The following is a 25,659-nucleotide window of genomic DNA, read 5'->3' as shown; positions in this document are numbered from 1 at the left end:
AATTTCGTTGTGTTGTGGTTTAATTTGGTTGTCTTGTGGCTTTTCCGTTGTGTTGTGGGCCATAACTTACCTTTGTTGTGCTGTGGTTTATTTCCATTGTGTTTTCAGCTTTTATTTGCTTTGCTAATTTTGTTGTGCTGTGCACCCCTGGGCCAACTTAAAATCTGGCCCCAAATTCATGCCACAGAGCTGCAGTGTTTACACTTTTCAGGGGACTCAACCTATGAATTACTTTCTTATACAGTAGTTGTCTCTACATATTAACCTATAGAAAACGTATCACCTTTAACAAAACAAAAAAACGTTGTACTGTTACTTACAAGAGAAATGCAGTCCTTAAAAACATCACTTGTGATGATGCCGCATTGTTTTTCAACCCAGGCACTCCGATGAAGATTTTTTTCACAAATGTCCATCGGGTTTGTTACATCTGGGCAGCTGGGATTAACTTTCCAGCTATTGCCAAATTCCTCTGCATCTGTCACCTCTCCTCCATCATGCTTTACAAAGTCATTATTTGCTTTACCATCAAAGTTTCCACACAGTCCACACACCTTTTCCTGCAATAGAGATCATGTGGATGGTCAGGTAAGTGGGTAAACAAAGGGTAAGGGTAATTAAGGTATGAATAGTGCGTACCTTTAAATTGGTATGGAGTTGGAGCATCAGACTTGTTTTATTGTCCCAGATTAAGTTTAAAAGATTTCTGACCTCGATTATAATGTAGATCCCAGCAGAACGGATTTTATATTGATCAGTCTTGTTGCTTTCAACAATGACTCCTTTCTCTTCGGATAAAATAATTTTGTCTGTCTGCTGGATTTGAATAGTTAGTTGCATTAACAAAATATATAATTTATGATCACAATTACAAAACAAAATCCACTGACTGAGCTATGAAAATACCTCACCCCAATGAAGAGACTGATGGACTTGGAGCAAATAGTATTGGTGGTGCCACAGGGCATGTTCTCTGTGATGAGGCGGAAAGAGGGACTGTGGTTCTCATTGCAATAATCCTATAGTGAATAAGGTGTCAGGCAGTGAATAATTGGACTTGCTGAAACAGCCACACAGAGGGTTTCTAAAGAATTTTGAAACTGTTTGTTTATCTTTTCCTAAGACAACAAGGGGAAATATTTGTAATTTAATATTTTTAAGACTCTTTAGAAAAGGTTCTTTATAGCTAGAGGGACACATACATGAGCTAAGATGTATTCACAGTCTTTGTGGAAAGAATATCTCGCTCCGTCAAATGTCTTAAAATGACCTTCGCCATAGACGGTGCATGTGCCATAACAATCTTTATTTGTACAAGTCCACTTGCCATCTTTACATGTGCTGAAATAAGGAACATAAACAGAGATTAATAATAAAGCATTACATGCAAGGACTGATAAATACATATAACAGTGTTATAACATGGGTGATTGGCTTACCAGGTGTTACAGTCCTGTTGAACCTGCTTCCCAGGTGAATATGTGACTTCATTAAGGACACAGGGACAGTTTTCTTTTTGCACACACCCACCTTTACCATCAGCCAGAAGATCATCTGGGCACATACATCCTGATTTACACCCTGTGCTCACCTATAGCCAAAAAAAAAACAAAAAACAAAAATAAAAAAACAAGAGGGACAACATCAACCATCTTGTTCCCTACTTTCATGTAACAGTAACTATATACAATAACAAAACTAACATATAAAAACTAATAAAAAATCGATTATGCTTTTATCCTTTCACCCATCCATCCTAACTCACACAATTGTTTGTGTCTTTGTTCTGACATGTCCTCTCACATTCTTTTCCTTTTTGTCCTGGTTCGTACTTTGAGCAGTTGAAAAAGACCACAGGAGCCACACAGTCTAAAAACAGAACAGGCACGTTGATAAAGAGTGTTAAACTTGTCCAAGTCACACAAGTGTCACATTATCTCAGATGCCTCAAGTTTGAATTTGGCTAGTAGTATTGTAGTTTACCTTCTAGGCTGGAGCACTTTAAAGAGCCACGATTGCAGGTGCTGTAATATGACAAAATATTGAAAATGAAGAGTTACTACAGTATATGGTCATCAAGAGTTTCCTTTACCAGGGTTTATACTGACAATAAATTGGGTGTACCATTTTTCACCATCCTTGTAAATTATCCCTGATGGCTCTATGACCTGGCTTCCAGAGTAACAAGGACATTGGTCAGCATGCACACAGCTGCCTGCATCATTGAGGTAGGTGTTCTCAGGACAGACACATCCATCTACAGGTGTGGACACTGTACAGGTATAATCCTGCTGACTGAGAGAACGGCAGGTGCTGCCACAGCTGGTCACACTGTAGGAGTACTTCATGTTGTTTGAACACTTCGAAATTGTGTCTGTATAGTCAGAGACAGACAGGCAGTCTTTTAAAAGAGCAGGCTTGAGAAACTATACATACAAAGAAACAAAAGTACACAAAGTTCTCACCGCAGGGGTAGGAATCCATCCATCCCTGAATAATGACACCTCTGGCAGCACAGGCGTGGGCATAGGTAGACAGGGCTGCACACATACACTTCTTAATATCTGCACACTTGCAGGTGTCATAGACGCACCTCTGCAAAGGATGAAAGCCAAATTGCACACATGAAGGTGACTTTTTAAACTTGTATATACTATATTTCATGTACCATATATTAAAATGAGAAGAGACAGGTTTGTGTGTGTGTGTGTGTGTGTGTGTGTGCAAAAGGACTCACTTGATAATAAATCTCAGGACATATTACTGAATGGCATGGGGCAAATGTTCCATTTGGGTTTGTAAGCTGGATGCACCATTCTTTAGCCATTTTATCTAAATAAAAAGGAAAAAAATATGTTTTGCTCACCCCCTGTTTAGCACAGCTATATTTTAATCCCAACAAAATTAGGTCAAGTATGTCAAGAAAGGTGCTTCAGAAATGTCCAAATGCAACATACATTAGCAGTCAAATGTTTGGACACACTTTTCTACATTTTTCTCATGATTTAAAGAAAAAAATTATCTAAAGGTGTATGTTTAAATGCCTGGACAAATATAAATGAGATGCATTGGTACATCTGTACAAAACAAACATTTCAGTATATATATGTATACACTTCCGGTCAAAAGTTTTGAAACACTTACTCATTCTTTATTATAATTTTTCTTTTTTCTTTTTTTCACATTTTAGAATAATAGTAAAGTCATCAAAACTATGGAATAACATAAATGGAACTATGGGAATTATGTTGTGACTAAACAAAATCCAAAGTAAATCAAAACTGTGTTATATTTTAGCATCTTCAAAGTAGTCACCCTTTGCCTAGAATTTGCAGACATGTACTCTTGACATTTTCTCAACCAACTTCTTGAGGTATCACCCTGGGATGATTTTTAAACAGTATTGAAGGAGTTCCCATCTATGTCGGGCACTTATTGGCTGCTTTTCTTTATTATTTGGGCCAAGTAACCATATTCAAAAACTTTTTTTCATTATATTTTGGTTTTATAATTAAATAAATTAATTTGGTGGCACAAATATATTTTTGTCTACAAAAATAATTTCAAACATTTAAGCATATGCCTTCAGATCAAACGATTTTTAAGATCATGAGAAACATTTCAGTCAAGTGTTTCAAAACTTTTGACCAGTAGTGTATGTGTGTATATATATATATATATATATATATATATATATATATATATATATATATATATATATATATATACACTGTATATACAGTGAATTGTGAAAAAAAAAAAAAAGTTGCCAGTTTTTGCCCAGCATACATGGGAACTCTTTTAATACTGTTTAAAAAGCAGGCCAGGTGGATAGCTTGTGATGTTGTTTGAGTGACTGGCCAGAGTGTGCAGAGCTGTAATCTAGGCAAAGGGTGCGTGGTCACATTGAAATATAACATATTTTTCCACTGTAAAGTTTAGAAAGTTAAAAGTACCTTTTTGTACACTCACGCTACAGGGGCTTTCTAAAATAAATGTGTTGTCAAGATCTGGACAGCTGTTCATGTGCTTCCAAAAATTGATAAAGGTTGTTGGTGTCCCCTCTATAATATCTGATTCGGTTTTAAAGTCATCTATTTGGACATCGTTATAGTTTCCACAAAGACCTGAGAAAAACATGTATAAGGAGTTAACTAGAGAGACACAATATTAACAATGCAACATTAAATAAAATCCTGTACTCCACAGTACAGTAATCCTGTTACTACACAGACTGTCTACAGTAGGTGATTCATCTTTTAACAATTTTTTTCTGAATCATGGGTGCAGAAGGTGAGGCCATTACTCAAAAAAAAAAAAACTGTGATTGTGATGTATTGAAGCTGATTTTGATATACAAATGACAAAATGATAACTTTTTGCTTAAGCTCACCACTGAGTTTCCCTTTCTCTTTAGGGCCGGCTACAATATACAACTGCATGACTGGAGCCAGCTGGATCTCTAGACGAAGACTCTTCAAATCAGCAATAATGAAGGAGGATGAGGGCTGGAAGATGACCACACCATCTGTGACAAAGAGATGAATGGGTGGGTAATGAAGAAAACAAGCCACTTAAGATTCATGACTCACAACTGTGCTTTTTATATGCTAATAACAATGAAGTACACAATATATTGATTTGTAATAGATCTGTGCTGTTTTCAGAGAAGGAAATTTGATCTTATAGTTTTAAAAAAGTATCACAGGGGTATGTAATGCTATCATCCACGGGGCTGTGTGCTCTCTTCTGGCCTACTGTTTATATACTTTAGGGGAGACTAGGGATTGTAACAGAGTGAGTTTTAACACCATCACACACACCTACACTGTTAGCCTATGTTTGTATGTATTTCTATATTTGTTTCCAATTGTATTTGTACATTTTTTGATATTGTGTTAATACATTTTAATCACATTGTTTCCTATATGTTTATAAAATGTTATAGGGGATGGCTTAATTATTTTGAATAAGTACATTTTATAACTACAAATAAATAAATAAATAAATAATAAAATAAAATAAAATAAAATAAAATAAATAACACAACATTACAGATGTTGATGCAAACTGTGTTAAAGCACTCCACGGTTTCCCCTAATAAAATCCGCATGCGCATGATCAGATGTGATATTCTATCTTTAATCATCTTGTCACTTAATTCCTTGTTTTCACAGCAGTCTTTTTTTTTTTTTTTTTAAATCTTTTATTCCAGTGATGGAATATGACCTGGATAAGTCCCTTCACTGTCCTTTTGCCCTTTGGGTAGGACCCACCCGTAACAATGGTAAAAAAAATATAAACATTTTCTGTCTTAATTTTGTTATTTAATGTCCATCCAATGACAGAAAAAAGCATCTACAATGTAGTCTCCTGACAAACTCAACATGTGACCAGACTGGCAACCACCAGGTCGAATTCCTTGAAAGGGCAATCCTGGCCAATAAAAACCTATTCTGATTTGACAACCTACCTTTGACAGGAAGGCTATATGTACTCTTTCCATTCAGTGTGATAGCCCCAATGGAGGAAAAACTAATCTGTTTTATAAGGAAAAGAACAACAACAAATAGATGTATTTATGTATTTTACAAAATTATGTATTTTAAAGACTGATGTATTTTCAGGGCATGATGTCACATGTATTTTATATATATATATATATTATTTTTTTTCAGAATATAAAAAAGTAACTCATTTACATTCAGTTTACATTACTTGTTAGTATAGTGTATTTTAGAATTTGAGATATAATAAAGATTTTAATGAAGACATCAGGTATATTGTAAATTATTAAAGATAAAAAAGAAATTACACAGTGCTTACAGTGGTCCCTGAGATGACAAGGCTTATAGATTTAAGGCATGTGTCTGTTGAGCTTGAATCACACTTTGCCAGATTGCCCAGAACAGCAATATCATTGTCATTAGAGTGCTGAAATAATACAAATAATAATAAACAGATCATTTGTCATTTCAGTGACTATAATTAATTATAAGTAGCAATTGTTGTATTGAGAATCACAGACCTTAGTGAGAATGTAATCACAGTTGCCGCTGAAGGTGAAGCTTTTTCCATCATAAGTGGTGATGTGAGACCCTCCAACAACAGAGCAGATTCCAGGACATTCCAGATCCGTGCAATTCCAAAATCCAGCAATACACGCACTGGTGCAATATGACAGCTGTGTTATTGTGAATCAATTCTGTCAAATTGAAGTGGCTGGTGCATGTGTGATTTATATCACAACTGACTCACCATGTTTTACACGCTTGTGTGTATGATTTTCCCGATTGGTATATTGTGCCATCATGCACACATGGGCACTTGTTCACAGATATACAACCGCTATGACCGATATCATCTTCCACAGTACCTTTACAAAGAGAAGGCAAATCGCGATGAAAACCAAAGAAGAACCAAATATGTCTGATTCGCAAATGGTGAGGAAAATTCTTTTTTGTCAAGGTGCAAGAAACCGTCTCTACTGATATTGTAAATCAAGTCTCACCATCAGGGCAGAAACAGCCATCCACACAGTGTTCTTTACACAACATGCTTCCGTCTGTGTCAGTGCAGGTGTCTCTGCATGGACTGCCACATTCCAAGTATTCCATGTTTAGTGGGCATTTCTTTGCTGCTCGACAGAACACATAGTATCACAAAAAAACAACATAATTGCTTCATCTATCTATCTATCTATCTATCTATCTATCTATCTATCTATCTATCTATCTATCTGTCAATCTGTCTGTCTATCTATCTATCTATCTATCTATCTGATGAGTAACTGATGTCACCCTCAAGTGAGACTGTCATACTATTCCAATGACTGAATTCTTTACAATCATCTTCCAAAAATCATACTCACGACAGAGCTGGTCTGTTCTCCATGTTCCCGGTCTGCCACCTGCATGTGTGCACTGTCGTGAAATCTCTGTGAGTGTGTTGCAGAGACAGTCGTGGCTGCCATAACATTGACACAGGTCGTTTACGCAGGCCTTTTCAAATGAACTCATGTCCAACACACGGTGACAATCATCAAACCCCGAACTACTGAGATACTGCTGACAAATACTTGTCTAGGAGGTAGAAAAAAAGACTCTGCTGCATCCATTGGTGAGGTTAGGTCAGGGGCCACTCAATTAAGGTAAATAAAAAAATAAAATAAAAAAATTTAATTGGATTTTTTTCTACATATAAAATAAATACAAACAAAAAGTACAGATGTTTTGATCAGAAAATTAGATCCTCTTCATTTTAAGAAATGTGAAGGCAATAAAAAAAATAAATAAATTAAATCGTTACAAAAACATTGATTTTAACTCATTATACCTGGTTTTCGCATTGATCATTGGAGTGAAGTATAATTTCCTCACAGGATTCAGTAGACTCTTTCCATGTCGCCGCACCTGAGAATTATTCAGATGTTAACACATGATAATATAGATAAAGTTGACATGGAATTTAGTTGGGCTGTCATGACAATTTTTCACTCCCTAGTATCCTTATGTTTAGGGGTGGGCTTTAGGGATAAGGACCAATCAGGTAGCGGGGAGTAAGAATCTGGGAGTCAGATTTCAGCACAACAACGCCAAAGTCATTTTCACACAAGTATTTGCTTATTAATGAGCACAAAGCAAAAAGGCATTTTAAAATGGTCAAACTTGGTGAAGAGATACTGCATGTCTCATAATCAGAGCATCCAGAGACCTAATTTCTGATTTAAATTTGACCTTAAAAAAGACCTTAACATAAACAAGACCTCTTATTACAATTAAGTAATTACAATTACTTTTTTCTTCTAATTCCAAATACGTTTTGAATGTTTACTGTGCACAACTCCCGCTTAAAATCGCCCTTCCATGATGTTATTTGCAACGCTTCTCATCATGTGTAGTTTAGAGTGGCGCTTGATGCTGGCGCTGTGTGGTGCATTGACGCCCCGATGCAAGTTATGTGAAAGCTACTCTCAGCCTCAGACAGCACCACCACTGACCACCCTCAGTCTGTTCTCTAATCAGCTGATGAATATAGCACACTCAACTGGAAAACGCTTTCTCGATCAACTCAGCGCAAGTCTGATTGGCTGGTTCGATGGAACTTCCGCAAGTAGACAGACACAGGATGTTTTATCAGAGTTACGTTCACAAAGTTCTGCGTAGATAGAATAAGTACTTTTGAGGATGAAATAATCACAGATAATTGCCCAAGTTTGCCAGGTTAGTGACATCAAATCTTTTTTAGATTTCAGAGTTTATTCAGAGTTTCATTTGAGGCATGGAGCAGAAAGTAAAGCAGTAATGCACGAGCAGAGCCTCATATTCTGATTTGTTTACTTCATTATGTCTGTGAAATTTCCTATAATGAGGTTTTCTGTGCTGTACTTAGACTCTATACACTCTGCTATTTTCCCTTGTGTTTTCTGTGCAATCGCTCACAGAGTCTCGCCCGCTATTATATAAACAATTTTTTTCCAGCATGTCGGTCTTTTATTATGGTATGATACATCTCCGATAACCCAGCCCCTAAACACCCCATAATGACAATTCTGACTGTGACTGGTCACTTAAAATGTCAGTTAGATGACTTTTCCTGTCTAAACGAGCGGTTCTTGGCCAGTTGAAGCTGTTATAGTGCCTAGACCTTTGCCGAAGTCCCTTATAGACCATTCACAGCAGCAGCATCTTTGATTTTTGACGGGAATGACAACAAGGCTGTGAGGGATAGACGTCCAGTCTCTTCAATGGGTTGTACAGTTGTTTAAAGTGTTTTTGGATCGTTTCGCTGATGAAAAATTGAAAAAATATCTTTCCAAGAAATTTCAGCAGACAAAAAAACTCCAGACAACATGTGTTGTGGAAAATAAGAAGTGATCTTACAGCTTTTTGATAGCTTTATACAGTGGATGTCATTGAAGTGACGTTAAGTGTATCCCTCACAGCTTTGTTTTCATTATGTTGAAAATCAAAGATGGTGCTACTGTGCATAAGGTCTATTGTTAAAGCAAACAGATAGGATATTGCAAGCTGATTTGCTGAAAGACGTTTAAAAAGTATCAGACATATGATGCATTGTCATCCTATTAAGAAGGAGTTAACAGGTGATTTCATCAAAATGTGAGGTTTACCATTTTCATCATCAGTCTTGTTGCCGTTGAAGTTTCCACAGAGTCCAGAGGTCTGGCCTTGGTACTTTGTGGGAAGTTCAATCTGGTGAACATCGTATAATAAAATATTGTCAGAGATAAAATAACACATTCTCTACATTTTAAGTTGAAATGTATGTATGTATATATATATATATATATATATATATATATATATATATATATATATATATATATATATATATGTTATTATATTATAATATTGTATATATATAGTATACTCAAAGTAGATATTCAAAGACATCCAAGATATTGTAAGATCGCTCATGTTTTTGTGGGCAATAATATCCAATTTCATTATTTTTATATTTAATGTTTCTTGTCTCTGTTGTGTGCAAAAAGCGCATATTTGAATGAGGTCTTTGATTATAAGAGGACTGAAATCAAGCCTTATTTGTTCAAATGTGTATATATTTGAACAGAGAACTAGCATACCAATATAGAATTTTGCTTCTCCCAAAAGACAGTCAATCCATGTTTGTTAGAGATCTTAACACTTGATGTGCGTAGCTCGATTGTAATTCCATTCTTATAGGTTGCCTTAGACACCCTGTCAAAACAAGTTGCAGAAAATGTCAACATTCAACATCAGAATTTATTTTAAGGAGATTTTATGTGTTTGAAATGTTAACTTAATTACTAAAAGTTAACCAGTATATATGGTTTTACTGTCTTTACTATATAAAGTTAATACATTTATGAAATATTTATTTATAAATCTTTTATAACAAACCACTCATGTGAATTGATGAGAAAGTGTTTAATGTAATCTTAGTCTAAACTATATTAGTATATATTTTAGTTATATCTATAACTTTAAGCTTTAAAATTGTAATGTATCCAAATGCATTACAACAACATTGATGAATTAAACAAAAAAAAAAAAAAAAAAAAAAATACTATTAATATTGAAATATTTTGGTTGCAGTCTTAAGCTATAGTAAAAATAAACTCACACTTGGTCATCCATAATGATGTTGCCATTACTGAGTTTGATGACTGTCCCCTCCAACTCTATAATGATTGTGCTGAAAATTATTGAATCATTTACAATCTTTCTTTGCATTTGGATGTTAAAATCTTGAACTATCCTTGCCAGAATGTAGTTACATGTGTCTGGCAGTTGAAAAAAATAACCATCAAAGGTCTTGAAGTGGAAATTTCCCCATGTGCTACAGATCGTGGACTGATGATCAGGATTCAGTTCAGCTAAAACAGGAAAAAAAGGGGTTATAAATATGTCATCTGTTGTGTTCTAAACTGAACACTGAACCAGTTTCAACTATTTAAAAATCTATGAAGAACTTCATACTGTACCTGTAGTTACCATCACATTTTTCATGATAGGGAATACTAAAAAAAGAAGACCATAAGGAACATCATTGTAAAATGGTAGAAAATGCGTCATTGGGCATTTTGAAATTATTGAACATATGAATTAAGTTTTTAAGATTCATTTATTCTTATTATCACATCATTATTTCATAGCTGAGGATATTTATTGCACAAGACAGTGTTTCAATTAATTCAGACATTGGTAAAGGCGCTGGTGTTACAGTTCGAGGATGTAGTTTGGCATCTGTTAAGGAATTGATTATTTTATCACAATGCAATTAGTACATGTAATGTACATGTAGTACAATGGAAAACTTACCAGTTACTTTTGGCCACATAAAGTCTGTAGGATCTGTCAAACCATCCGCATAATCAGAGAAGGACAGAGATGCATATTTAAAATAATAATGCAAAAAGTTAAGTGGAGCTTTTAAAATGAGAAGAAAACACATTAACATTTTCTTTTAATCTACTAACCTGCTTGTGCTGACTGTAACCCCATTAGTAGTATGGCCCATCTCACCATCCACATTCGGGACATCTTCATGGTCCCCATGGAAAAAGCATTCATCTTCTGCTGGAGCTAATGTATCCTATCTGTCAGTGCTTGTCTTTTTATAGTGAATTTTAATTTTTCTTTGGAAATGTAAAATCTTTGTTCAGAAGGTGTAACCCAGGATAAAGCATTACCATGGAAAATTATCTTTGAACCTTAAAATAAACATTTAATGTTTCAGCCATTTTTGAGATAAAAACAAAATTTTGTAAACCTTGCTGATAAGACACACCTTTCAATACTCACAACAGTGCAATAATCTCTGTTATAATTTCAAACTAAACAAGGATGTGAGTCCTGACAGTGGGAATTCAACAATTTGTAGAGAAATTGCACAGTCATTTCGAAATCACTAAAATTCACAGGGCCCAGGACAAAATTTGAATGTGTGGCAAGCCGGCAATTTAGAAAGCTGTCTGCTGGAAAAAGAAGGGATTCCTATTAAAATACAAATACATACTAGCTATGCTGCCGTTTTAGTTTTTCATTGCTTTGTTACCATTTTCACAAGAAAGATATAAAAAATACCATTAAATAAATAATAAAAAATAAACTCTTAATTATTCCAAATAGATCTTCAAAATGGCTGTTTCCCCCCAAAAAAATGTTTTAACATTTTCAATTGACTTGTAAAATTACAAAGTTACTTTTTAAACTGTTACCTCCAGTGATGCAGAGTGCAGTCTGTGTTTCAGTTAGAAATACCTTACTATACCTTAAAGTTATTGCCTTTCACAGTACAATTCTCTTAAAAATTCTCATTTGCTTCTCTTTTAATTCATTTGAATACGTTTTACCATAATTGAATCCAAATAATTAATGGTTAATCAATAACCATTTGACATACCTATAGAATTTAATTTGGTTTGATTATTTTAGCTGTACTATAGCTGATTATTATAGACTTTTCGTTTTAGTATTGCAGATGAAGTTTATAATCACAATTGGTTGCCATACATACAACTGAGTGTTGGCATTTTCAATATGTCAACGGAGAAGGCAATCAAAGTTAGCATTTTATGCCTTTATACATCCCGTGTTGTTCACTTTTTTCTTTTTCTTTTTTACACAGGATAAAACCCATTGAATCTCTAATCAAATGTGATCATAACTATGTTTTGTAAATGACACCCTGGCCTTGTTTGTCCCACTGTGCTACCTAATCACCCAATGATTGTTAGAGATCTTAACATTTGATGAGCTTCTACAGAAAGTCAATATTCAGCTGAAGATGTACAAGATGTTTCTGACAGAAAACATTGTAACATGACCTATATCCTGTTTGACCCTTAATGTTCCTTGTTTTTCTTTTTGTGCGCACAGAAATCGTTCATACTTCAGGTTGCTTTCAGTCCATTTGATGTTAGAGTTTCTTAACATTTTAAAGCAATTTACATTTATTAATAAATTATGCAGCCAGTGAAAAGTTATTTCAACAACAGACTACATCATTTGGACAGTTACTTTTTGTGGTTAGAAGTGTTGGGTAAGTTACTAACCACTACAGATGACTAAAAATAAAATAATAAAAAAAAAGAAAATACAACTGAAAACCAGCCAATAGACCAGACTGGGAGAGCAGCAAACCAGCTTAGCCTGGTTTAGGCTCTTTTTTTTTCCACAGATAGTACTTCCTTGTAACCTCCAAAGAAACCTCGATACTTATGTAAAACATTGAGGAAACTCTGAAGTGGTTGCATATATTTTCTAATTAAAATCCTTAAAAACAGGGCAGCAACCATCAACTGACAGCTGGATTGTGCCCTGCAGAGTGAAAAAAAAAAGCACAATGTCATCTCTGATCAAAACACCACGATGGGGCATATTCACTAAACACTTTTGCTCGCAGCATTTCAGGAGAGAAATCTTATTCACAAACCACCCATAATCCAGTTTAACCAGGAGCTATGTGCACTGGTATAGTGCTGCACCATGCCATTCTTTTAAGCGAAAACACACTTCCTTTTATCTTTTTTACCTTACAATAAAAGTGAATGCTGATGACTGAGGCTGTCCTTCTGCCTAACATCTCCTTTTGTGTTGGAACAACATGACTGCAAGAAACTAATTGGTTCTTTAAAACTGTAAATTGATTACTTTAATGATTACTCTATTGAAAAAGTAATCACTTTCTAAAAGTCACTTTCTAAAACACTTTTCACAGAAATTTTTCTTTTTCTGTTCATCAAATTACAAAAACAATTAATTGTCACACACCCTTCAGCTGTCATAGAATCACAAACAAACGTACATTTATGAATTCGCATTTTAAATGCATTACACACAAACAATATTATCTTAGAAATATGTGTAACCAATGTAATGCACTTAAAAGTAGTTAACTAAATTGAAAGCCAGTAAATAATTTTAATACACGAATCTAAAATATAATGTGTTACACAACTTTTTGGACTAAAAAGTGATTAGATTACAGTAACTAAGTACTTTGTAATAAGATTATACCCACCACTGGTAGTAAGGTATACGTTCTGGGGCAATGCAAGTTGAAGTCAACACACATACATTTAAGTTTGAATTTCAGGTTGCCTTTTTAATTGTTTTTAATTTTAAACAAGCAGAAGGATACATACTGTATTTATCAAAGAATCAATTTAAGAAAAATTAAAAGCTCTTAGTTTAAAGTTTAGAAATGTAAAACATATACTATTCAAATTCATTTCAAGTTAAACAGATACTCGAGATTTTTCAGAATGTTAGGGTTGTTGACCTCTGGAATCACTGGTGCTCACGGCAGTCTGAGGCTGCGTTTCCTCCAGGCATTTTCTACAAGTATGTGCTTGCTCACCCCACTACCTTGACAGTTAGTTTCGCTACAGGCACACTGCTCAACATGGATGTATGTGTGGGTTACTATGTCTCCATTTATACAACCAAGAGATACTGTGCGATTACTTGTGCGAGTTGCCCTGCAACAGCCACAAGTGGGCGTTCCAGGCTCAGAGTACCTACACGTGTGAAAGAGGGAAAGACAGATATTAATATAATCAAAAACCTTTGTTGCATCATGATCAAAAGGAATAGTTCACCCAAACATAAAAACACAAAAGGTTTTGGAACAGGGCCTATGTGTGTACTCACCTGCTATGACTGGTACATTCTCCCCCACAAAAAGTCAAGTCTATTTTCCTCTCTGACTCGCAGTTGTTGTTAAGTATGGTTTTACGAACAGTCTTTACTTGACATCCTCTATTCTTGTCCACACCTACAAACACAGACAACAGAGTACAAACAAGCACATTAATCAGATGTTCAACCCAAATAAACAAGAAATCTAGCCTTGCATTTAAAGATTAAAGAACAGAACCGAGGGTGAAATTCTTGGTCTTCTAAGTTGCTGCAGCACATCTGTTTATTAGCAACAACACATTTCACATGGTTTCTTTTATTTTTTAGAAATATCCCTGATGAAAAACAGCTTAAAGGAATAGTTCACCCAAAAATGAAAATTTGCTGATAATTTACTCACCCTCAGCCATCCAAGATGTATCTGAGTTTCTTTCTTCATCAAAACAGAATTTAAGACTTTTAGGATTTCATTTCAGGCCCCCTCTAAACAATGCAAGTGAATGTCCTCCATTTTTTGACGGTCCAAAATCCATATTTAGGGTGCATCATAATAATCCACACAACTCCAGTCGACAAATAAAGTTCTTCTGAATGCAAACGATTGATTATTTTTAGAAACAAAACGATACTTATATACTTTTTAACTACAAATGTTCACTTCTGTACATCTCTGTAACGTGCGCTCATGAGAGGGATGATGTAAGCTCGTTGGTAAGGTCACACGTCACATGGAGGAGGAGGCAGGAAGTGCGTCATTGTTTACAAGAGAAACTTGTGCTGTTCACAAACCAAAAAAATTTCAAAACAATATAAAATAAAATAAAAAATTATTTACAAATAATCATAAAAAAAAATATGTAAACAAAGACGCGCTTCCTGACTCCTCCACATGACGCGTGACCTTACCAACGAGCTTACATCATCCCTCTCATGAACGCAGGTCACAGAGATGTACCGCAGCAAACATTTGTAGTTAAAAAGTATATAAGTATTGTTTTGTTTCTAAAAATAATCAATCGTTTGCATTCAGAAGAACTTTATTTGTCAACTGGAGTCGTATGGATTATTTTGATGACCCTAAATATGCATTTTGGACCGTCAAAAAATGGAGGACATTCACTTGCATTGTTTAGAGGAGGAGGCCTGAAATGAAATCCTAAAAGTCTTAAATTCTGTTTTGATAAAGAAAAAAACTCAGATACATCTTGGATGGCCTGAGGGTGAGTAAATTATCAGCAAATTTTTATTTTTGGGTGAACTATTCCTTTAAATCAGCCAAAACTGGCTTTCTGGTGTTAGCCTATTCAAGCTGGTCTACCAGTAAAAAAAAAAAAAGAAAAGAAATACAACTGAAAACCAGCCAACAGAGCAGACAGGGAGAGCAGCAAACCAGCTTAGCCTGGTTTAGGCTCTTTTTTTTCTTCCACAGATAGTACTTCCTTGTAACCTCCAAATAAACCTCGATACTTAAGTAAAACTTTGAGGAAACTCTGAAGTGGCCGCATACGTTTTCTAATTAAAATACTCACAAACAGGGCAGCAGCCATCAGCTGACATCTGGATCGTGCCCTGCAGAGTGAATAAAAAAGCACAATGTCATCTCTGATCAAAGCACCACGTTGGGGCATATTCACTAAACAATTTTTCTCGCAGCATTTCAGGAGAGAAATCTTATTCACGAACCACCCATAATCCAGTTTAACCAGGAGCTATGTGCACTGGTATAGCACTGCACCATGCCATTCTTTTAAACGCAAACACGCCTCCTTTTATCTTTTTTCCCTACAATGAATGTGAATGGTGATGACTGAGGCTGTCCTTCTGCCTTACATCTTCTTTTGTGTTGGAACAACATGACTGCGAGTAATGACAGAATTCTTATTTTTGGTTAAACTATTCCTTTATCAGTTTGCTGTTACTGTCCAGGAAAAGCAGGTGGCAGGGCCGTAGATTCTGGGGGGATGGGGGGTTGAGTAGTGCCATTTTTAATTTGTAATGGGAATGGAAACAAGGCTGTGAGGGATAGACTTACCATCTCTTCAATGGCATGAACGGTATAAAGCTTTTAGACCCTATCTGATTTTCCAATACTCATGTTGTCTGTAGTTTTTTGTATACTGAATGTTCTTGGAAATATATATTTTCATTGTTTCGAATGATCCAAAAACACTTTTAACTGCAGTACAGCACATTGATGAGAATGTACATCTATCCCTCACAACGTTGTTGTCATTCCCATCAAAAATAAAAGATGGTGTTGCTGTATATAAGGTCTATAATCAAAACAAGCAGGTACAACCCCCCATTATTTGTACCATGATCAACAGAAACATGGGTAATGTTCAAGCCAAATCTATAGCCCTTGGCAGGCGGTATAATGAAATTAGCTTAAAAGACTCATTTGTGCACATTCTTTTGGCATCATAACAGCAAAAATACATCAAATGACGGAGAAGAGCGTTAGGACCAGATTTGTACCCAGACGCGCAGTGCAGTTGAGGGTACTTCTTTTTTCTTTTGATTAGCACTTTTTATTGATTCCAACAAATGACACAGAAAAGCAAGAAAAAAATATGCACAGAATCAACTTTTAACCCCCATTATTCCCTTTCGCCCTCCCAATCCCCAACCCCACCCTGACCTCCAGCAAACATCCCTGTGGTCAAAGCCAATGTAAACACAAAAAAAACTAAATATAGATAGATAGATAGATCGATAGATCAATAGATAGATAGATAGATAGATAGATAAATAATAATCACACACATTTAAAACTACAAGTCCCTCTCCACTGCCCCTCCTGGAGAGCCTTCCAAAAAGGTCAAATAGCTGCCCCACTTCCTATTAAATACCTCCAGGTTGCCTAGCCTTCTATCTGACATTTCTTCAAATGCTGCCACCCTGCACATCTCTGTGCACCACTCCTGAAATGAGGGCGATCAAGCCGAACTCCATCCCCTAAGAATGCTCTGTCTACCGATCATAACACTGGCTAGGACCCAATTTCTTATGCATTTATCCCCTATATTAATGACCTCCCCATCGCTTAAAATAAGGAGTCTGGGGCAAAATGATATTTGCGTGCCCATTACGTCCCAAATAAAACTCTGAACTCTCAACCAAAATTTGTGGAACTTAACACCAAAAAACATGGGTTGCGTCCCCATCTTCTGATTGGCATCACCAGCAGGTGGGTGTGTCTTTAAGACCAAGCCTATACAATCTAGAGGGGGTCCAATAGAATCAATGTAAAATCTTAAATTGCATAAGGTGCACCCTTGCATCTCCCTTGCATCTCTAGGGTGCACCTTATGCAGACTTGATGTTTTTTAGAATCCTAGCCCACACTCCCTCCTCCAATACCAAGTTTAAATCTTTCTCCCATAATCTCTTGAGAGAAGTTGAAGCTCCATCCCCCAGACTCTGAATTAGCAAGGAGTAATACACTGATGCCTCATGACCTTTTCCAAAAGCAGTAATCACCACTCCCAGAGTATCTGCCGCTTTTGGGGGGTGTATGCTACTTCCAAAAATAGTAGAGAGCAGGTGGCGCAGTTGTAAATACCTAAAGAATTGAGACCTGGGAATCCCATAATGTTGAACCATATTTTATAGGATCTCAACACTCCACTCTCATATGGGTCACCGAGCATATTAATCTCCCTCACAATCTGCTCTGTCCAGCAGAAAGGGGACTTTTCAATACATAATTTTGGGTTCAGCCATTTGCTCAAAGCAACATTTAAATAAATGTCTGAATTAAACATTCTGGACACTTTTGTCCATACCGCATGCAAATGCGAAATAACGGGGTGTAACTTAACTTCTCTGGTTAGTTTGATAGAAAGGCTTTTCAATGGTGAAATAGGGGCAAGAACTTCCTGTTCAATACAAAACCAGGGAGGGGCTCTCTCAGGTGGTGGCGAACAATAAGTCAAATGTCTGAGATCTAATGTATAATAATAAAACAAAATCTTGGGTTGGCCTAGCCCACCTTTGTCAGTCAGCCTATGTAATTTACTGAAGTATAATCTGGGACGTTTACCATTCCAAATGAAGGACTTTGCTATGCTATCAAATTGCTTGAAATAAGAGAGGGGGACATCTATAGGGAAAGATTGTAGCAGGTAGTTGAATTTGGTTGCTGCTAATGGTTCCAGGGCAATACAGAACAATAAGGGTGAAAGAGGGCAACTCTGCTGGGTGACACTATCCAGGGTAAAATAATCTGAAATTAATCAATTCGTTTGAACCACTGCTACCGGGTGTCTATAAAGTAACTTAATCCACCAAATAAAAGTATTCCCGAACAATACATTTCCAAAATCTTAAAAAGATAATCCCATTCTACCATATCAAATGCTTTTTTGGCATCAAGTGAGATGCCCACATGACATTAATTGAAATGCCTATTGTTATCAGAAGCATTACGGCCCGAATAAACCCCACCTGATCAATACGTATAAGAGATGTCATAACTTTACTTAATCGGTTAGCCAAAATTTTTGACAATATTTTAACATCTAGCTGGATCAGGGAAATTGGACGGTAACTCTTACACTCACTTGGATCTATGTCCTTTTTAAGAATCAGACTGATCCGTGCTTGTGTCATGGTTGGCGGAAGCTTTCCATTCTTTAATGATTCCGTATAAACTTCTAGCAAAAGTGGAGCAAGTTCTGTAGCATAGGATCTAAAAAATTCAGAGGCAAAGCTGTCTGGCCCCGGAGCCTTGCCTGTAGGCAAGGCCTTAATTACCTCACCAAGCTCCTCCAAGGTTATCTCAGAATCAAGAGAATTTTTTTACTCAGCTGACAGTTTAGGAAGTTCTAATGGTTCCACAAAATGTCTAATATCCTCTTCAGTAGACAAAGATGTGGAACTATAAAGATCAAGATAGAATTCTTTAAAAGCATTATTAATATCAATGGCTGAGGTAAATATTTCACCACCAGCAGATTTCACTGAGGGAATGGACTCTCTCTGTTTTATATATGTAGCCAGAGGTTTCCCTGCCTTATCCCCCGACTCAAAGTATGACTGTCTTGCCCTGAATAGCCAAAACTCCACCTTCCACGACAAAATAGTATTATATCTGTATTTCAATCGGGTCAATTCTCTGAGGACATTAGATGACATTCGGTGTTTCAGCTCTGCCTCAAACTTTTAATAATCCCTTCCAATTCCACGAGTTCTTGTGCTTGGATTTTTGGGTGAATGTGGCATACTGTATGATCCGGTTCCTAAGAACCACCTTAAGTGCCTCCCAAGCCATGCCCACAGAGGATACTGAAGACCAGTTGGTCTCCATATAAACATTGATTTCAGCCTTTAACATTTGTTGGAATTCAGGATTTTGCAAAAGGGATACATTAAAGCGGCAACTATATGATTTCCTTTTCTCCATATTTGGTAACACCTCTAAACACAACAATGCGTGATCTGAGACTAAAATGTTTCCGATTGAGCAATCAATAACAGATGAAATGAGGGACTAAGATACAAAATAAATCTAGGTAAATCTTATGGACAGATGAAAAAATTTATAGTCCCTCCCAGATGGGTTCAAAAATATCTGTAAGACCAAGATTTTTATACATCCTGTGAAGCATCGATGTTGCTCTTTTGCTTCACTATGATCAAGGACTGAGTCATCAAAAGATTAAAGTCTCCTTCCAGTATTATATCATGAGGGGTGCCAGCGGCTTGTAACATCCCTTCAAGATCTATAAAAAAGCCCTGATGGTCAAATTTAGGTGCATAATTATTGGGCAAAAAAAGACTTTAATACTGAATTTCAGGTAAAACAATAATGACTCTTCCTAATTTATCTTTATTCTTTTTGAGACATTTAAATTATATGTGTGTACTTATCAGCATAATGACTCCCCTGCTCTTACTCAAGCCAGCACTAAAGAAAACATGCCCACCCCGTATCCTCCCAAATTTAGAGAGAGATGCATTTCTTGAAGAAACACTATATCATATTTCTTACGCTTAAGAAGAGAAATAACCTTCCTTCTTTTTATAGGGTGCCCCAGCCCATTTACATTCCACGTGGAGAGAGACAATCCACTCATATTAACATTTGACATTTTGACATATAAGAAAAATTAATTGTGTTTCAAAAACAAGATTATAAAAACCACATTCCAACATTAGTGCAACAATCAAAACCCAAACATCCCCTAGAATAAACAGAAAAAAGAAAAACATGTGCATTAAACCCCCGCATGACAGCGGCAACTGGCGTCCGTCCCTCCAAACTCAAACAGTCCATGCACACCTACAAGAAAGCCTGTGACAACTTTGCCATCGGATTGCTCAAGTCCGGTGTTTCTATACAAATAATGTGAGACAGAATTACACAGCAAAAGATAATCTATAAAATAAACTCCAGCCAATAGGCGGAATAAGCACAAAGAGCATGTAGATTCATTCATAAAACTGTCCTGAAGGTGTGATACTCTACAAAATAAACTCCAGCCGCTAGGCGGAACCAGCACAAAAAGAGTGGGCAGAATCACCAACAGTCAAGCAAATGTTCAGTGAGCCATCCACTCGGCTGCAACGTGAGTATAACAAGATGACTTACACCATTGACTTTGCAAAAAATATTCCACAAAACAAACTCCAGCCAAATGGAGGAATAAGCACCAAGAGCATGTAAATTCATCCATAAAACTGTCCTGAATGTGTGCTACTCTACAAAATAAACTCCAGCCAATAGGTGGAACCAGCACAAAAAAAGCGCTTAGAATCCTCAAACAGTCAAGCAAATGTTCAGTGAGACGGTCCACTTGTGAGTACAACAAGATGAATTACTCACTCCACTGACTTTATGAAGGACATCGCTTGCTGCGGGCATGTGAATGTTTTATGGCCATCCTTAGCATCTATTCTCAATTTGGCCAGGAATGTCAGTGCAAAAGTGACCTTCTGTTGATGTAAAAGTTTCTTGCATTCCTTGAATTGATCACGTTTCTCTCTTGTCGAATTCTGGGAACAAGAATATTTACTCCTCGCCTCACGTAACACAAGATCTTTATCGAATGATCTCAGAAATTTGGCCAGAATTGATCGGGACCTGTCTCCCTCTGCAGATCGCCAAGCAGGAACCCTGTGAACTTGCTCGATTTCCAGCTTATGGCCTGCTATGTCGAGCAGATTTGGAAAGAGCCCATACAGGAATTTCACCGTATTCTGTCCCTCTGCTCCCTCAGGGATTCCGAAGATACGGACGTTATTCCGTAGTCTCCAGATCCCAAGGATTTTGAATTCTTTGACATATTGTCCTCCTAGAACAGCTATGGAACAGAGTGTATCGAATCTCACCGGTTTATGTCATTAAAAGTATTAAAACTAGCAAAGTGCGCAGAGCTCGCCGTTCACACGTCCGATCCTCGCATCGTGTCACGTAACTCCCGATTTGAGTTGAGCGTACTTTAAGCATTTTTAAGAGTCAGTTCAGGTGCCTGGACTGCAGTGAAGTGGTGCCCCAATAAAGTATGCCAGATCGTGGTAGTCTGCTCTACAACCTAGCACTCACAACCAGCCTGCAATAGATGAAATTACCATCAAATGTATATTTTTTGTTGTTGTTGATTGATTAAACCAGTTTTAACTTGATTCAATAGGCCTGAATGATTTAGTCGTACATAACAGATTGATGAATGTACAGTACATCCTCACACGCATAACACACTTCTAAAGCCTTTGAAATATGGCATATAAAAATGAAAACTACCCTGATAGCACACATACATTACCCAGACATCTATTTGATGTGTTTGTGTTACTGTATTTACATCAGGAAGATGTATTTTTTAAGTTGTTTGCTCATCTGCAATATGTCTAGAAGACGTTTTCTCTCATATGTCAATAAGACATTCAGCTGATGTTTTTGAGACATTTATGATTTAGAATATGATTTTAAATCTGATCATTCAAGATCTTTAGCAGATGTTAATTAGAATGCTTTCCAGATGAAAAGATCTAAAACAGACATCTCGGAGATGTGCGTGTGCTATCAGATGTGCAATATGCCTCTTTACTGTTTTAATTATTGGTCCACATACAGTACATTAAATCATTATATTTGATGTTAATATCATCAAATTCCTTAATAAAAGATGGTTTCAATTGAACAAGTAGCTTACTGCATACAAAATATGAGCAAAGACCTAATTTATAAGTATTCCATTATTTTTATTAGCATATCCTTTCACCCGGTTTGTCCCATTAGATCTTATGTGGTGGTATAAGATCATCATATTCTGCCTTATTTCACAGTGATTGCACTTTGGACATTAAAAACAGCCATTTGCTGGGGTTTGTGCGATTCCTTCATGAAAAGTTCAAATCTATCAACAGCAGTTGCATTGAAAATGGGTTTTAATAGAGCAGATGCAATAAAAGTGACGGTGTTCTGTGAAATATCATAATTTATGTCAAACCCTGAATTTATCCTGATCCACCTATTATGTATTGGTAAACAGTAACTTCATCTACTGTATATAGAGAATTTTGTCGTGCAAATTGTGTTCGATGCCCATTTTTAAGTGTGTTGTCACCGTTACATGATTTGCATAATTCCTTCAGTAAATCAGATGCTAAAACAACATTATCAGCAGGCACAATTTTCAGCAAATTCCCTCCACAGTATAACACTGAAATGTGTACATGTGTGAGTGTGTGTATGAAGTACTGACAGGTTGGCAGTTGGAAATGTTGAAAGGAGGGCACTGGATTCTGTAGTTATTGGTGATGAATTGTCCTTTACTTTTAGTGCAGGTGATTCTGTCACAGCCCTGGTTTGTGGTGGGCAAAACCGCTCCCTCCTACAATCAAAAAGAAAACAAGGTTGTATTAAAAATAAATATTGCAGAACATTAGGTTTGTTATGAGGAATAGGTCAAGACCTATGAACTATATCTTGATCTGAGTGTTTCATCACACAAATCACAATCAAGATCAATTTAAAAACTTTTCATGATATCAAGAATGTGCTGAAAGGGCTATGATTTTCAGTGAATTATGACTTAAAGCTATTGTATGGCTTTTGGAGACTTGGGATATAGCACACAAGTCATATATAACTTTTATTGTGATTTTGTTTTGTTTTTACCTGCAGTATATGAGTGGTTCCATTGACATTGACGATACATTGAAATTGAACACACTTCCCACAGCAATCATTATTGTTTGACTTAATATATTCATAACCCTGAGAAAGATGAACAAAGACAGACAATATAATTACAACTACAAGTCAAACAGAAACTGGGCTGAGACAAACCAAACAGTAGCTCAGCTAAGAGATACAGCTCACAGGATCACAATTCTTGTTGCACTGCACAAGTCGACAGCGGGTCTTGAACAACTGTGTGATAGGATCCATGTCCCATGTACAGGTACACTCTTGACAGTCAACATCAGGGATGATGGTACCAAGCTATGGGCATGAGGGGAAAGAGATGCATAAATAGCTGAAGGGTCTCTGAGAGTGTGCTATTTAAATTTAAAGTCTGAAGAACTTAATGATAATAGCTTAATTGTAATAACTTCATTAATAAGTCATCCAAGATCCCAAGAAATCAAAATTGTAGTTTTGTGGCTTTTAGTCCCTGTCTGTTAGCTTTGAGGTCATCTACATTCTAGTGTAATCCTAAAAGTTAACTTTTTCGCGTATAAAATATTTAAAATTTACAATCAGTTACACTTTACAATAAAGTTTGGTCTGCCATTTATTATCTTTTGACATTACAAGCTGAAAACACTCAAGAAACAAAATAATGTCATTTCTATGTATCAAAATCTAATACTGTAATCATTAATCTAAAGACAAAACACATTAAATTTATTAGAAGTACAGAAATATAAATTAGTGAATACAATATTTTAATTAAATCTTTCAGGTTTTGATATCCTATTAAAATAAAATACTTTTCCAAGATAAATTTAAGGTAAGTTTATATGTGAAAAAGAAAAAACCTAAATCAATCATAATCTCATGTAAAACAGCATCAGTTTGCAATTTGGCCACTATAAATACTAACAGCTATCTCAAATTAGACACATTTAGTTTATTAAGCAATCAAATTTAGCTAAATTAAGCTTATTTTGCTTCAAAATGTGTAAAATTAAGATTTTAAAGATGAATAACTTAAAATAAACAAGTTCAAAATACACTTTTTTTTTTCTTGAAACTAATAATGAATATATTTTACAGCATTTATAAATCTTGGATATATTCTTAGTTCATTTTACAGTAGTTCATAATGCATTATGTTAACATCTTTTAATTTGCATTAGTAAACTCTTAAACTCTATTAGTATATTTTTAAATCAACATTAATCAAGATTAATAAGTGGTGTAAAAGAATTGTTAATTGTTAGTTCATATTAATTAATGTAGTTAACTAATGCTAATGAACACAACTTTATCAAAAAGTGTTCCCTTACAGTCTTTCTCTAACAGAAATATGGACCAAAAATATTGATGACTCATCTTGCACTCATAGGCTGCTCTGGTTTCTCGTCCAATAACATGCGTTTTAGAATGAGAACATCCCCTCCCCCTAAACCAGCTGCGTCTGACTAGCAATAGCAAACCATGGTTCATGGTTCATGGCTATGACATAAACCAAAGGCTACTGGCTAATTTTTTACATGTCCCACCCCAACCCAACTTCAACTTCCTATTTTATCAGGAAATACATCACAGGTAAGAAAACTGTGCTCGTTGAGTTATTTCATGGGGACTTTAACAAACATTATTACATTCAAATTGATTTTAAATACTTTCAAATTTTTTAATTACAATTTTTAATAGAGTAAGGGGTGAGAAAATTCTACATTTAGTATAATATAGTACATTTAGAGCCATTTAAGTTACCTCATATTCTTGTTTTTTGTGGACACACACTCTTTTTGGCACTGCGGATGCAACACAGACATATGAAAAACAACAATATGAAATTATATTCTGGAGAATATGTAAGAATGGATCCAAGTGTGGAAGACAAATAGTGATACCGCATTCGATTTCTGGACAGCATTTTCCCTCCGACAACTTCATCTCTGGAGAATATCCAATGTTACACTTTTTATCCATAGGTGGGCACATATTGATATCACAATCTATATCATAAAAACACAGAGAGAGGGGACTTAAGAGAAGGACGCTACAAACCTAATGCAAGTCCCTTTAAAAAGAAAGTAAACAAATTAATCTTACTGCAAACTTGTTTGTTGCAGCATGGGTCTGAGGGATTGGTGGTGTTGATTAGCATGAAGCCAGGCTCAGTACAGCTCTGAGGGTTAGGATCAGGACACTGCTTTTGCTTACAGATCACAGATTTTCTGGCCCTTTCACAGACACACTTCTCACAGTTGTACTCGAAAACCTCATCGAACTGCCACAAAAAAGTCAAGAAGACTCAGTTGAAAGCCTTGTTTGGTCAATATTCACCTTAGTAAATCTTTAGGTGTAAATGTATTTACGATACAT

General features: G+C 35.9%; 2 protein-coding genes across 2 annotated transcripts in view; both read right to left on the bottom strand.

Annotated features, from left to right (window-relative positions):
- LOC127435679 (mucin-2-like) overlaps positions 1-10,511 on the bottom strand; it is a 39,233-nt gene extending 28,722 nt beyond the window's left edge. Inside the window, exons 1-23 of the mRNA XM_051689316.1 lie at positions 10,487-10,511; positions 10,126-10,378; positions 9,605-9,719; positions 9,131-9,212; positions 7,336-7,412; positions 6,872-7,082; positions 6,512-6,637; positions 6,259-6,376; positions 6,029-6,167; positions 5,827-5,934; positions 5,474-5,540; positions 4,394-4,528; positions 3,957-4,127; positions 2,738-2,832; positions 2,466-2,595; positions 2,125-2,374; positions 1,984-2,024; positions 1,766-1,869; positions 1,440-1,591; positions 1,203-1,341; positions 912-1,019; positions 640-813; positions 321-560 (exon numbers count right to left, since the gene is read on the bottom strand). Of these exons, the coding sequence (XP_051545276.1) occupies positions 321-560; positions 640-813; positions 912-1,019; positions 1,203-1,341; positions 1,440-1,591; positions 1,766-1,869; positions 1,984-2,024; positions 2,125-2,374; positions 2,466-2,595; positions 2,738-2,832; positions 3,957-4,127; positions 4,394-4,528; positions 5,474-5,540; positions 5,827-5,934; positions 6,029-6,167; positions 6,259-6,376; positions 6,512-6,637; positions 6,872-7,082; positions 7,336-7,412; positions 9,131-9,212; positions 9,605-9,719; positions 10,126-10,378; positions 10,487-10,511 (3,060 nt within the window). The remainder of the gene's footprint in view (positions 1-320; positions 561-639; positions 814-911; positions 1,020-1,202; positions 1,342-1,439; positions 1,592-1,765; positions 1,870-1,983; positions 2,025-2,124; positions 2,375-2,465; positions 2,596-2,737; positions 2,833-3,956; positions 4,128-4,393; positions 4,529-5,473; positions 5,541-5,826; positions 5,935-6,028; positions 6,168-6,258; positions 6,377-6,511; positions 6,638-6,871; positions 7,083-7,335; positions 7,413-9,130; positions 9,213-9,604; positions 9,720-10,125; positions 10,379-10,486) is intronic.
- A 3,079-nt stretch (positions 10,512-13,590) lies between these two features.
- LOC127435678 (mucin-2-like) overlaps positions 13,591-25,659 on the bottom strand; it is a 57,272-nt gene continuing 45,203 nt past the window's right edge. Inside the window, exons 38-46 of the mRNA XM_051689315.1 lie at positions 25,387-25,564; positions 25,185-25,289; positions 25,045-25,085; positions 23,479-23,601; positions 23,275-23,373; positions 22,859-22,987; positions 15,677-15,716; positions 14,160-14,283; positions 13,591-14,026 (exon numbers count right to left, since the gene is read on the bottom strand). Coding sequence (XP_051545275.1) covers positions 13,807-14,026; positions 14,160-14,283; positions 15,677-15,716; positions 22,859-22,987; positions 23,275-23,373; positions 23,479-23,601; positions 25,045-25,085; positions 25,185-25,289; positions 25,387-25,564 — 1,059 coding nt within the window. The 3' untranslated portion in view covers positions 13,591-13,806. The remainder of the gene's footprint in view (positions 14,027-14,159; positions 14,284-15,676; positions 15,717-22,858; positions 22,988-23,274; positions 23,374-23,478; positions 23,602-25,044; positions 25,086-25,184; positions 25,290-25,386; positions 25,565-25,659) is intronic.

The sequence above is a fragment of the Myxocyprinus asiaticus genome, chromosome 46 (assembly GCF_019703515.2).
Source record: "Myxocyprinus asiaticus isolate MX2 ecotype Aquarium Trade chromosome 46, UBuf_Myxa_2, whole genome shotgun sequence".
NCBI classification, from domain to species: Eukaryota; Metazoa; Chordata; class Actinopteri; order Cypriniformes; family Catostomidae; genus Myxocyprinus; species Myxocyprinus asiaticus.
The sequence above is the reverse complement of the archived record's forward strand: the minus strand, read 5'-3'. Positions and strand labels throughout refer to the sequence as shown.